This window comes from Prunus dulcis, chromosome 8 (assembly GCF_902201215.1).
Source record: "Prunus dulcis chromosome 8, ALMONDv2, whole genome shotgun sequence".
NCBI lineage: Eukaryota > Viridiplantae > Streptophyta > Magnoliopsida > Rosales > Rosaceae > Prunus > Prunus dulcis.
In genome coordinates, this window is record NC_047657.1 from 12448425 (window position 1) to 12461777 (window position 13353).

The 13353-nt window shown below is 35.9% G+C and overlaps 2 protein-coding genes across 2 annotated transcripts; both read right to left on the reverse strand.

The window, feature by feature from the left end:
- Positions 1–908: 908 nt before the first annotated feature.
- Positions 909–1970, reverse strand: LOC117637902. Its single transcript, XM_034372953.1, has 2 exons — positions 1404–1970; positions 909–1243 (listed from the first exon to the last, which is right to left on the reverse strand). The coding sequence occupies exons 1-2, from the start codon at positions 1824–1826 to the stop codon at positions 1196–1198; spliced, it is 471 nt and encodes a 156-aa protein (XP_034228844.1). The 5' UTR covers positions 1827–1970; the 3' UTR covers positions 909–1195.
- Positions 1971–4177: 2207 nt separating this feature from the next.
- Positions 4178–13060, reverse strand: LOC117637620 (protein CHROMATIN REMODELING 25). The gene is made up of 21 exons (XM_034372551.1): positions 12844–13060; positions 11893–12276; positions 11624–11710; positions 11220–11460; positions 11029–11154; positions 10879–10935; positions 10717–10803; positions 10280–10375; positions 10026–10076; positions 9333–9407; positions 9144–9230; positions 8604–8695; positions 8386–8518; positions 7553–7672; positions 7315–7428; positions 7117–7200; positions 6914–6991; positions 6778–6836; positions 5913–6102; positions 5730–5828; positions 4178–4812 (listed from the first exon to the last, which is right to left on the reverse strand). The coding sequence occupies exons 1-21, from the start codon at positions 13044–13046 to the stop codon at positions 4444–4446; spliced, it is 2832 nt and encodes a 943-aa protein (XP_034228442.1). The 5' UTR covers positions 13047–13060; the 3' UTR covers positions 4178–4443.
- Positions 13061–13353: the final 293 nt, after the last annotated feature.

A 13353-nucleotide genomic window follows, 5' to 3' on the forward strand; every position in this document is an offset into this window, starting at 1 on the left:
GGGGGATATCTCACACACACAACTATGATGTCGTGAAAATTTAAACATGTGACCTATGATTTGCAAGTCAAGATCTTTTGACTAGATTAAACCCCGTTGGCAAGTTGATTAATTCTTAAGCGACCCTTAATGACATCCAACTGTTGTTGCTTGAGCGGTTTCCAATGGTGGTCAACTTGCTTCAACCCAAAGTGATCCTTGGTGAATGAATGGGTCACTTTCAAGTTTCAAGCTCACCACAAGCTAAAGATATATATGAGCTAGAAAATGCATATTTTGAACCAGTCCCACTACACCTAGAATTGCAATGTAGGCCAATTTTAGTCCGCAGCCGACACGAGGATTTGAGGTCTAGTAACCATCAAGCATTGAAAAGGATCTATCGTCTTAAAATATAGGTGATGGCCCTTTCCTCTTGTGACTCTTCCTTGAAGAGAATGGTCATGGTCATTTGGCTTGCTGGAAAGTTCAGCAGCAGCAGTACCCATTTGATAAACCCATACTGGGGGGAGAAGAACTTCCGTGCAATGGAGATGTCATTGTAGCGGTATTCCACACACTATCATGTGAGAAAATTAAAACTCATAATAGTGCGTGATCAACTTGGAATACTGGTATAGTGACATCTCAATATAGGTAAGTTGTTCTCCGCATTGGGGTGGGGGATTACAAGAAAAGGATGCCTATGGGTTTTAACACCACACATTCAAAGGACACTCAGATGATGTGGGGTGGGACTGGGCTAAAATTACTAACCTTTAATGCAATGTTGCTATTGATTTGGGTAGTAAAAAGATATTTCAGGAAGATGAAAAAAGAACAAGATTTTAACAATGAGAAATTGGTGTTAGCAAGCAACAGGTTGACTGAATTGATAATGTGAAATGAATAGTGGGAGGATCAAAATCTATATAGAACCACACAAATCATAATAAGATAGATCAAACACAATAGATTTACATAAACTCATAGAACCTCTTCAACTGCAAACATTTGTACAAAATGGAACAGCCAAATACCTTCTTCTTCTTGTTCATCATCATCTTCTACTTCTCTGAAGAAGAGGATGGGGATGTTGTCTAGAATTAAATGGACAAAAGAACTGGAAAGCTAAGCCAAGCCCTAAACACACACTCACAGAAGCCACTCTATCATCATCATTCCTCTTGCAATAAAGATGAATAGCAACCTTGCATCACATTCCATCACCTCTGCAACTTAACCCTCCTCCAAATAGAAAATCCTGCAAACAAGAAATCATTCAAGACTTTGCTCTAAATGTGTCCATGCTTGCAATTATCTTAAGTTAAGAGTTTTCAATTTCCATGTTACCTAGAAAAACCAAAGGAAAAAATAAAACCAAAACAAAAAACAAAAAAAGAAGAAGAAGAAACACATCTTACCTGGCTTTCCTTGCTAATAAGCACAGCCTCATGAACAAACACAGGCCTCCTCTCTTCAGCTATCCTCTCCAGAACAGAATGACTTCTGTCAGCTTTTTTGGGAACAACTTGAGCCCTCTTGAGGCCCAAACGCTCCTTCCACTTGCTTAAACTCTTTGGTGCCCTTGGCAACACATCCCCATAATCATCATCAACAAGCAGCTCATCTCTCAAAGTAGTAGTCTTCCCTAGCTGGTTGGCACCATTATCCTTCAAGGGCAACAATGTGCCCTTGAACATAATCTCATCCGCCGAGATCATTCCAAAGTTGTTCACGGAGAATTCGAAATCGGAAGAAACGGGCGCTTCTCTATAGCTGGTTTCATGCTTGATGGCTTGTTGAGTGTCTGCAAAGTCATTGGAGAAGGAAATCCTAGGATCCATAGAGAGAGAAGTTGTTCTTCTACTTGCAAGTTGCAATGCAAAGGGCTTGTTGCTATTTGTTAAACATGTTTAAGCATGCCATGGACACACAAACCAAGCCCTACTAAACCCTTTTAAATTTGTTGATTTACTTGCGCAGTTAGAATCCACATGGAGATGTTTGCATTTATATTAGGAGGAGCTTGTTTTATGCGTATGTCTGGTAGACATCTCATGTTACTCAGATTTGTCACCTTATAATTAAAAATGCAAGTAAAACACTTTGATCTCTTTTTGCATAACATAATATTCCACAGAGAGTAACACCTAATAATTAGTAATCAAATATTTATTCTTCCTAGGGTTGGCCAATCCCATTCACTTGTGAGAGAGAGAGAGAGAGAGAGAGAGAGAGAGAGAGAGAGAGAGAGAGAGAGGATGAGTGGATGGCAGCAATTGATGGCAAAATTTTTCCTTACCACATTAGTCAAATGTGGCAGAAACTTTTTAAGCTATTTTTTTTTCCCTTTCTTTTATGGAAAATGGTTAAATTTTCTGTCCGTCCAAATAAGGAGCATGTGTGACAGTCACATGTCATGATATGGGTGAGATCGCAATTCCCATAAGATCTTTCCAACGCAGGCCTTCTCTGTTTGATTGGTGGTAGGAAAAAAAGAAAAAAAAGAAAAGGAAAATGCTTAATATCCCAAGTTTCCCAACTATTTTTCTCAATATTTTTTTTCCCAACTTAGGTGTCAAGTGATTTGTACCCTACACCATTGAAATAAAAATATAGCAACTTTGTATACACAAATGTGAGAATGCCGCTTAATATGAGAAAATATTGCTTTGTTTAGAATCGTTCTAAGAAAAATTGTTAATTAATTTCATGTGGTCATAGTTGTAGTTCTAGTGGTAGAACATTCATTTGTTCTTATATCTCTGATCGCAATTTGATTCTTGTTTTTATCTTTTCATGTATGGAAAAGAAACAAAAGATTATTGAAATCTTATCACAAATTTTCATGATGAAATTGAGAATCGAAATTCAGAATATCATCACACTTCTTGAGCTGTTCCATATAATTGGTGATGAGTGTCATTGAGATCTCCTAATTAGGTTAATGAGGACTTGAGGCTAGTCTCAATTTTAGTCAAATAGTATACACATCAACTTTTTCCACTCTTATCAATCCAATTAAACTAGCTGCAATCTAGGACCTTGGATTTCTCTAAACTGTACTGGAAGAATAAAGTTTCTTTATTCCACTCTAAAACTGTAGAGGAAGAATAAAGATTCTCACCCATATCCTAAGTATAGGACAATTGACCTTCACAGTAGTTGCACATGGTTTACCCTAATCCAGATTGAAATTTCTAGGACTTGGCCTAATGGCTTTTTGACAAGTGGCTGATTCCCAATTGACAACTGTGACAACTTTAGCAGGTACCTGAGGGGCATTGCAATTAGCCTCATGGGTTAGAGGAAGAAGAAAACTTGGTCAAAGGGCACTGTCTCCTCTTTTGGTCTCCCATCTTGTTAGCAAAACTTGTCTTTTTGCACTCTTGTTTAAGGGCTTCCTTCTGTCTTTATCTTGAAACTAACCATAAACAAATCCACCTTTCAAGGCTCATTTTACAATGTCAGATCAGGATTTAAGCTCTATTATGTTGGGTGCTTTGAACGTTGCCCTAAATGTGTTAAGAAACCTATCTTTGAGTCTTTTTCTAACATGCTTGCATTGAAGAAGTAGAAAGTGGCTCAATTTCTATCTCAAAACTAATGCCATCCCATGTCTAAAAGTATAATATTTTGCTCTTGCTTAATATTTTTTAAATGGAAAAATAGGAGGCTGCTTGTTGTTAAATCATAAATGTAATAATGACTTGATGAGTGGTAGTGAGACTTGCTTTCAGATTGATGGGCAAATCTCAAATTCAAAACCATGAGGGTTGCCTGGGAATAGTCAAATGGCCAGCCATAAATTGTGGGTGCAATTAAGATATGAATATCTAATAGTAGAACTTCTCTCAAATTCAAGTCGGCAAGTGAAGTGAAATTTATATTTGGTATTTGTAGCATTACTCAAATTGATGTTAATTCTATGTGCATGACGTTCATTCTTTGTTAAAAGATGAACTTTGAATCGATATTGTCAACAAGGAATCAATAAAATGTCGAAATATATTATTACGGGCATATTATGGACAATGATATTAACACTTTATTGTTACCATATCGACAATCCGTCCTTTAATAAACATCTTCAATAAACATCTAATACCGTTTTCACAAGAAAGTTGGTTAAAACTATCCAACCTCCAATACCCTATCAAGAAAAGATGAGTATCAATAGCCTCAGCTGCTGCACGTCTGGCTTATCAATCTTTTTATAAATAAGTTCAAAGAGAAGTCTTCATTTCGCGATTACATCAAATAGAAGACATTAATTTTGTCTTGTATGTCCCTAAAATCATAACATGGGTTTAATCTGTCTTCGGTGAATCAGTGTGCCTATAACATGGGTTTAATCTTTCTTTTAAGTATGTAAAATTTATATGGTACTATGAATGGAGTGTCAAAATTGATTTTTCCAGGGTGCCACCACATTACAACACTGGAAAAGCCAAACAAAATTTACACAAAATCATCATCGTGATTGACGGTATCAGGGGACGATCTTTTCAGGGGCAATCGAATTTTAAGAGAGAGCTTAGGCTTTAATGCTACATGCACTGAGCCCTTTAAAGAAGTTTTCACTGATTCCACAGTGGTCTTTTCTGAGGGCTTGAAAGGGGCAGGCATTGTGCTTCTGGTAGAATTTTCACTCGAAGAAACAGATTCTAGCGGTTTTCTTTGCCAAGACAATAGCAAGGGTTTCTGATTCAGGTCTTGTCTTAATTTGGGATGATTCTCTTTTCCTTCTTCTCCCTGCATCTTTGGGTTTACCTTTGATTCAACAGGTACAAGCTTCCCATCCACTTGGTTTGTAAAAACAAATGTGACCTGAAACAACCGTTGTATTCAATCTAATTTCCCCCCAAAGTAGATCATTGTAATTTATATGTAATTAGTTCTGCCAACGGATAATGATCATGATATAGTCTTTCTGTTGAAGAACAAGGTGAAATATCAAGCACTAGAGAATAGTAAATTATCTTTTCATTTTCCACATATGCATATGGATTTCCGATGCAATAAACTGGGATTAGAAGCAAAGGAGAATTAGTGCGGTCATTTTTTTCAAAGATGGTCAATGAGAATAATACAAATGGAGCAGAAGAAAGACTTTGGAGGGGCAAACAAAGTTATTTTCCCTTCTATATTTGATAGTTTTCACTTCTTAAGCTGGGATCCATTCCCAAACCGAGCACATAGATTCATCTGTATTTTAAATCATGCAAGTACCTTTATCTTTTCTTCTCTTGGGATTGCTTGTACTAGAGTTTCTTAAGGAATAAACATGCATGGAGAAAGCACTTTGAATGAAGGAAAAAACCTTTTAATAACATTTTTATTACAAAAGTATTTAATTATTTAAGTTGTTAACATCACTGTTGGATATGCTGCAGTGAGATATTTTAGCTCCCAAAATAAGCTGGTGCCAAAATTTTCTCATCCTTAAGCAAGAATCAGAAAGAAAACACCTATTAACCAAAAAGTCCAAAAACCTAGTTTTGTTATCAGAAGTTGATGTGATGGTCACCGTAGATTCAGTGTGAGAGAGATAGATATATTTTTCTATTTTCTTTGCAACTAATTCATATATCCTAATTCAGAAAAAACAATCTAGATGATACCAAAAATTAAAAGCTTGTCTGGGTAGTAAAACCTATGTGAAAGGTAAAACTGCTGCCACGCCCTAATCCCACAAAAGAAAATTAATTGAACAGAAAAATTGTAAGATTTTTTTCTCCTCATACCTCTTCTCCAGCTGAAGCTTGGAGAATAGCATCGGGTACTGAATTTGGGAAGAAATGATGCCCCCAATTACTTAAATCCTCTTCTAGAGGTGTCCCTACCTGGAAAAGAAAAAATAAACTTATCAACTTACATGTTAAAAGGCTAAGAGAATCTATGACATCTCGTAAAAATATGTAGCCAACCTGCTTCTCCGAGCTCTTTAACTCATGTAAGCATCCAGACATTTCTGCAAATCCACCTATGTCAGAGATTTCGTGGCCAGACTGACCACTTTCGTTAGTTGGTTGGTTTGCATCTCCCTCTGCGATGCTTCGATTGGTATCATTGCTATTTTGGCAACGAATGCAGTTCATCTTCTCATGCACTTCAGACCTACATGTATAATTGATAATACCCAGTAACAGGAAAAAGGAATTATCAGAGAAGGAGAATGAAATGTTGCAGTCAAGAAACAGTTTAACCAGCATCACTCAACAGGGTAAGAAGATTAATGCAAAAACGAATTGAAAACTTAATTTCCTAAACATAAAAAGAACTGTCGGTTAACAATTACTGTATGAAAGAGAGATTACATGTATATTTTGACAACTGTACATCTACAATATCAGGTTTCGAATGCTGGATGAAAGCTTATATGCATAACCTATTAATATTATGATACAAAGGCTAAGTTTTAACATTATTTCTTTTGCGCTTTGGCAGAGTAACTTGAAAATAGAGAAATAGTTAAGGGATGAAAATAACAGTGACAAAGAAAGAAGAATAACAGACAGAACTACATTGGAAGTTTAGGAATTTTCATCAAAATTATACAAAAGATATGTAACGGTAAATGAAAGTAAAACCTCTTAATCCATGTACTGTTTACAAACAATCAATGGGGTGTGAAAAGTAAACTCTTGGTTATACCATTTCAAATACTGAATCCATACTTTTTAAAATTCACCAACCTTTCCATTCAGCAAACTCATTCACATAAAAGATATACAAATGATATCTTAAAGAGCATGGCCCGGAAAAGGATTACAAGAAAAAGGAAGACATTACCTCACATTCTCATGAAATGTGAAAAGATCGCGTAGGTCTTCTGTTGAAAGAAGGTTTCCCTGTAGCAAAAGTACTTTGTATAACATGCATTTAAAGGCAAACCCCAATTCAGAGAGAAAGAGATACAACTTCAGACCTGTGCCATTGAGCTATCTGTTTGTTCCTGCTGAATAACTTTTTGAAGCCCTTCCTTTGACATTTGACGCTGGTACACCTGCAGAATACAAGGTCATTTTATTAAAATGAATCTTAATAGAATTGATTGTATAAACCATACAGAGCAGAAAAAAAAAACAGATGATAGTGATTATGATAACTCGATTGCTGCCACATCAAAACCTTTTCTTCAATTGTTCCAGTACTTAAAAATCTGTAAATGTATACTCTCTTTTTTTGCCCATCCCTCCAAACTCTTGCAGCAGCCTACTTATGAGATAAGAAGAAAAAAAGAATTAAGCAATAAGAATATCATACAGAAGAACGTTCATAATTTATCTCTTCCCAGATGTACATTAAGAATTTAACCTAAGCACTTACTTGTTTATCATTGGCAGGATTCCAATCAGGATCAAACAGTACTAGTCGATTTCCACCTATCAAATTGAGACCGCAACCACCAGCCTTGCTGCTTAAGAGAAATACAAATTCATCCTGCAGGAAGTTGAGTTAGACTTGTTTACCAACAACAGCAAAACCCAGATAAGAGCTAAGAAAAACATTAAAAACTACAAGAGCCTGTATTCCCAATATAATTACAAACGTACTAACTAAATACCTTTGATGGGTCATTGAACTGGTTCACTAATTTCTGTCTTTTACTGATAGACGTGGTTCCATCAAGCCTCAAATATGGGTATCGTCTTTCTCTACACAGTTGCGCAAAAAGGTCCAGCGTCTGATACATAATAATTACACAAATTTACAACAAGATAAATTGAGCCAGTTTCTTCCACAGATAAATTGTGGCAGGTAATGCTTAATGGATTGAGATATTAAGGTTTTTTTTCCTTAAGAAAAACTAAACACAAATGTAACAGTAGTGAACAAGCAATCAAGGTACAATAGTAACCTAACATTTGACTAATAATCTAACAACATAAAATAATTAAGAGTTAAAATGACTCAAGAAACATCTCCCCAAATCCAATGAAGAATGGAATATCATTAAATCATTAGATTTCAATGCCCAAAATCCAACTTCATCCCACGAGACATCCACTAGCCCTTGCCATAAACAATAATATTACTCCTTACAGTCCATTGAATAAAATAAGAATTGCATGAGAAAATGCCAAAGGATTTTCAATTATCTTATTCCTAATTGCAATGGATGTAACAAGACATTTTCAGTCAAAACCCACCAACTTGAATATTTTTCAAATTTGAGATATTAGGTTGTAAATGCCATACAAACAAACAAACCAAAAAGAAAAACTTGTCCATAATTAGGTACACCCTAATTCTGTAACAGTAAAGGAATCATGCTGACTGATGGCAAGAGTGATTTATTTGTTAACCATGTACTGCATACTAGAAAGGAGAAAACGCAATAATACATGTACACACACGCGTATAGATATGTAATCTGGAATAAGTGTATAACAATACCTGCGTGTAATTTGAGACAAGGACAATACGGTCATCAGTCCTCTTACGTAGATGGGCCAGTAATCGAGCTAAAACGTGCATTTTTCCAGATAGTTCAACCCAAGCCCCATCCCCGCCAGTCCATGATCCAGATCTAACAGAAGAAACACATGGCATAAGTGTAGAATGTTGGAATACTAGATGTGGAAAAGCAAATAAAGGAAAATAAAAATGCATACCTTCCAGAGAACATCTCTGGTGGGAAAAAGCGAATACAGTCCTCAAAACCTGAAGTTCCTGGACTTCCACTTTTTATGGTATCATAGATGAGCTACAATGAACATACTTCATGAGGATGAAAACATCTCAAACTAGAACTTGAAATAAATCAGTAAATAACTAACATGGGAAGGTATAAGAGGTAAGTTAAAACGATCAATACTGATGATAATGTAATTAAAAAAAAATTGAACATGCAAAACCCATGAAAGCCTATGTCTGCTGAGATCACAAAGCAAGGGAAGACTTTTGAGGATGTGAATTTGCTTTTTCTATTTGGAAAAGATATATATAGATTTTGTACATGGGTTCTTATAAGATAATAAAGATATCTTTAGAAGAAAAAATAAGGACAACTGCACATAGTATCAAAATTTTGTATTACGTTACCATGCATCCTCAGAATAGGTCCAAACATAATATAGACACAAAAACATCCCAATTAAATTATGTGAGTGCATGCATATGTAAGTGTTAGTGGATCTATATATATGGCATACCTTTGGATGATTGCATAGCTTCTTAAGAGCTGTTATATAAGCCAAAATCTTTGATTTCTTCGTCTCTTCAGAGATTGCTCTTTTAACCTGTGCTTGAGAGAAACAGAATAAAACCCATATGCTGTCAGACAGTCTTTTCATTAACTCCAAAAGTTCTGCCTTGATAGCTCAATAAGAATGAGAACCCACATTTTTGGAATGTATAAAATGGTTATATAGGTCTAGTTGGAGAGGAGTCAACTTGCAACAAACAACTTCAATTATCTGCAAGGTGAAAAAAATAGCGAAACTCAGAAATTACTTTTTGTAACAACTTTTAAAATAAAAATATACATTTTTTCTTTAATCCTGTATGAGCCAAGATTTTTGGGTTTTGACTGCCTGTGTTAGATCAAGGTGCTACTGACAAAGAGAATCAACTTGAACATCCATTACAGTAGAAATCTCCAAAGTTCCATAATGCTAATGAAAGTAAGTAGAGAAAAAAAATATATAGAGTAGTAGATAGTAATTTCAAGACATCCAAGTTTAGATCAAATAATATACAGTCCTCTCATAAGTACCTCTACCTAAGCTAACAAAAGATTTTGCTTTTCAGTTTACAATTCTACTAGACTTGACTTCCCAAAATGTGTGAAGATTCATCTACCATACTTAATCACATACTATTAGTTTGTATGGCTATACAAAGGTCATAAAACATGGAAAGCATACAGGTACTGAAACTCAGATGAAAAGTAGAAAGTTTACAATTCAGTTAGTATATGACATGAAATTTTAAGGTACAATAAACTACTCTCTCTCTCTCTCTCTCTCTCACACACACACACACACAAATATATATGGAATCTCTTAACATGCAGTCTACCATAAGTGCTATACCTTTGGTGGCAGATGATTTGATAATAGTGCGTTAGTCCTCCGCAATATAAACTGCAAAAGTATGTTAACTATTACGCATTAATCATTAAAAAAATGATGTACATAAAAAAAGAAAAAGAAATTCTGATTTCATCAGTAAATTAGCCATTCAGAACTCCTACAATCAGTCGCTGTTGATAAAAATTCTTAAAGCAAAGACTGGACAAAGATTATGTGCAATGTCTATAGTCATCATGTCAACAAGGAACTATAACCTGATTAACTTTTCCACTTAGTTCAGCAGAGCGCTCACCACCTAGCTTCTTCTCTTCTTCAGAGGCATTAGGTTCTCTTCCGCAAATAATAGGTGCCTTCACAAAACATATATGTAACAGTTCATATACAGAATAAATACATGTCAACATCGACAAAAGAAGAAAAACAATTATTTATCATTGATATATTGGAATTTTCAACCACTAAGAAAGAGATATTCGTCGTTCACATATAATTCAAAGAATATTACAGCACATTACATCACCAAAACAAAATTACTAGAAAGAACCGCACAGCTTTATCGACAAAGGGAGAAGGAAAAAAAAAGGAAAAAGAAAAGAGAAACTAATAACAAAGAGAACCTATAAACATAATGATGTAGATTCATTCTTAAATACCAGAGAGGGTATATTGAAATGTAAAGTCATCTACTCACCTCATAGTAGCGACGAAAATGTGCAGCATCCCCTAAGATGCCGGGATTAGTAAAGTTGACCATGGCAAAGAACTCTTCTAGGTCATTCTGCAAGCGTATATACAAAGAGAGAAATAAGAAACAATTTGGAATCATGAGACATCATGCACAATTGCATCCCACCTGCATTGGAGTTCCTGACAACAAAATGCGCCTTTTGCATGCAAGAGCAGCCAATGCCTGACAGAATGTTCATAAATAGTTTAGGGGGGAAATGGAATAGAGTTAAAAAAGAAACAAAGATAATGAAAACCAAACTTGCATACATCATACCTGATTCGTCATTGTCTGGTCATTCTTCAGCCTGTGAGCCTCGTCACATATGAGAAGGTCACAGGATTCACTTTGGCTAAACTTTGTTGAATGCATCCGGAATGTCTCGTATGAAATAATTAGTACCTGATGCGTATTCATTGTAAGTTCATTATTCAAAGATAGATGTCTGACCAGTTACACAAATTTACCTGTATAGGGCTGCGAGGACCTGTGAACCGATCAATTCCAGAAACAACATCATCTCGGGTACTTTCACAGAGAGCAATGAGATGAACTCTTTCTCCGACCCACTTCTTTATTTCAGCCTCCCAATTGCTCACAAGACTGGTAGGGGTGACTATAATTGCTTTTTTAACCATTGGTTTCCCATCAAACCCTTGACAAAGAAGAGTATATAGTAATGTGATTGACTGCAATGTCTTTCCCAAACTGCAAAAGTAACACGATTAAGAACAAGCGTGAAGACATAATTCCCAAACCTAATAACATAAAAGAAAATATGCTGATATAATTCCATAGAATTGATATATGCTGACATATATATATATATATATATATATATATGAGTGTGAGAGAGAGAGAGAGAGATTACCCCATATCGTCTGCCAGAATGCATCCATATATGTTTGCAGCACTATTTAACCCTGAAACACATTCAAACATAAACTGAACGCCTTCTCTGCATTAAAAATTCATCTAATCAATTTTAAGCAACAGGGAAAAAAAAAAAAAAAAAGCTTTTCTCAAATTTGATGGATGCATCTGCTTAAATTCATAATACTAGATAGATAAAGACAGTTTTGACTACGTTGTTATACCAAAAAGAAAAAAAAAAATCAATTTTAATATCATAAGAAAAACCTTTGATGTGGTCGAAGGAAACGAACAAGCACTGGGTCCACTACTATCTGCATCATATTAGCAGCCCCATCCTCGAATTCTTCAGGTTGCCACAAGACCAAAGGATCAATTCCGGGTGGCAGAGTCACACTCTCTTCCACTATATCTTTCTCAGCCTCGTTCGGTATACTCAAAAGCCTATCAATGTTTGGAACGAATGCTGTACTTGATGAGCCCCAGGGAACAAATCGTTTACGTGCATAGAGACGACGAGCAAGCTGGTCATTTCCGTTATCATAGCCATTAGAGCATGGTGGTTTAAAGGGTTTCCTACAAACTGTTGCTCCTTCTGTCACTGAGAGAACTCGTGGAAGCAGTGACTGTCTTTTCACGACAAGGTTACCTCTGACATAAAAGCATTGCCACAAATTTCAGTTGAAGCACGAAATTTGGATTAAAAAAGCCCCTATACCAACAATTCCTATTACGAATGAGCCAATTGACCGCCAGGATCTAGAGAGATTCCAATTTACATAAATTATTGCACAATGAAAAACCTTAAATTGAACCCTCAGCGTTTTTCATTGTTAATTGAGAACTCAGATGCGAAGAACCTTAACATCCAGTGTAATAGCACCAAACAGCTTAGTCAAGAAATATCATTTCTTTAGCCCCATTATCTACCAAAAAACAAAAAAGCAACTCATTTCTTAGAAAACAAACCAATCTGAACCCTATGATCCAAATAATTGGTTTTATTTCATTCTCCATCATTTTCTCAATAACCAAACAGGAAGGCAACCCCATAAAATCTCAATTAGTAAAAGAAATGAATGGTCAAAGCACATATAAAAGGCAATTTCACACCACATAAAAAGAACAAACCCTAGGTGCGGTGCAGCTGTAGAAATTCAAAAATGCTAAGCTAAATTCTCCAACCAAAAAGAAATTGGAAGCAAAAATCAAAGGCACCTGATGAGAGCGTCGACATTTTTCGATTTCTGATCCTCGCCGGAGGGCCGAGGAGGGTCTATGGATTTTCGATTGTTCCCCAAGACGTTGTCGCTTTCTTCTCGCTCTAGCTCTAGCTCTTCTTGGTCGGCCGTGTATTCATCGCTGGAATCGGAGGCATCTGAGATGTCGGAGTCTGAGAGAACTTCGTATTCGTCCTCCATCTCTGTGACTGACTGAGTGTGTGAGCGAGTTAGGGAAGACTCGGCGAAAATGATCTATTTAAATTCATCCGTTTTGGCGGTAAAATTTTGGGCTGGTGGTGGGAATGGTGGCTGGTGTGAGTGAGTGATGGGCAATGGATTTGAAGTGACAAATTTACCCCTAAATGTAATAGGCCAGAATCACTTCTGGAAAGAAGCATCTCTCATGTGCTTCTTCAGAAAATCACTTAAGTAGTTATTTGGAAAAGTGATTCTCCATAAAAAAAATGATTATTAACCTCTCCAGAATCACTCACAAACAATATTA

What these genes read in the sequence shown, in the direction of transcription:
- LOC117637902 (XM_034372953.1), bottom strand. Translation starts at nt 1,826, where the DNA reads ATGGATCCTAGGATTTCCTTCTCCAATGACTTTGCAGACACTCAACAA. An exon ending in TTATTAGCAAGGAAAGCCAG is followed by an intron (nt 1,244 to 1,403) that starts GTAAGATGTGTT and finishes TCTTGTTTGCAG; the next exon opens with GATTTTCTATTTGGAGGAGG.
- LOC117637620 (XM_034372551.1), bottom strand. Translation starts at nt 13,046, where the DNA reads ATGGAGGACGAATACGAAGTTCTCTCAGACTCCGACATCTCAGATGCC. An exon ending in CCAGAGATGTTCTCTGGAAG is followed by an intron (nt 8,519 to 8,603) that starts GTATGCATTTTT and finishes TTCTTCTGTTAG; the next exon opens with ATCTGGATCATGGACTGGCG. An exon ending in AAGCTTCAGCTGGAGAAGAG is followed by an intron (nt 4,813 to 5,729) that starts GTATGAGGAGAA and finishes CGGTTGTTTCAG; the next exon opens with GTCACATTTGTTTTTACAAA.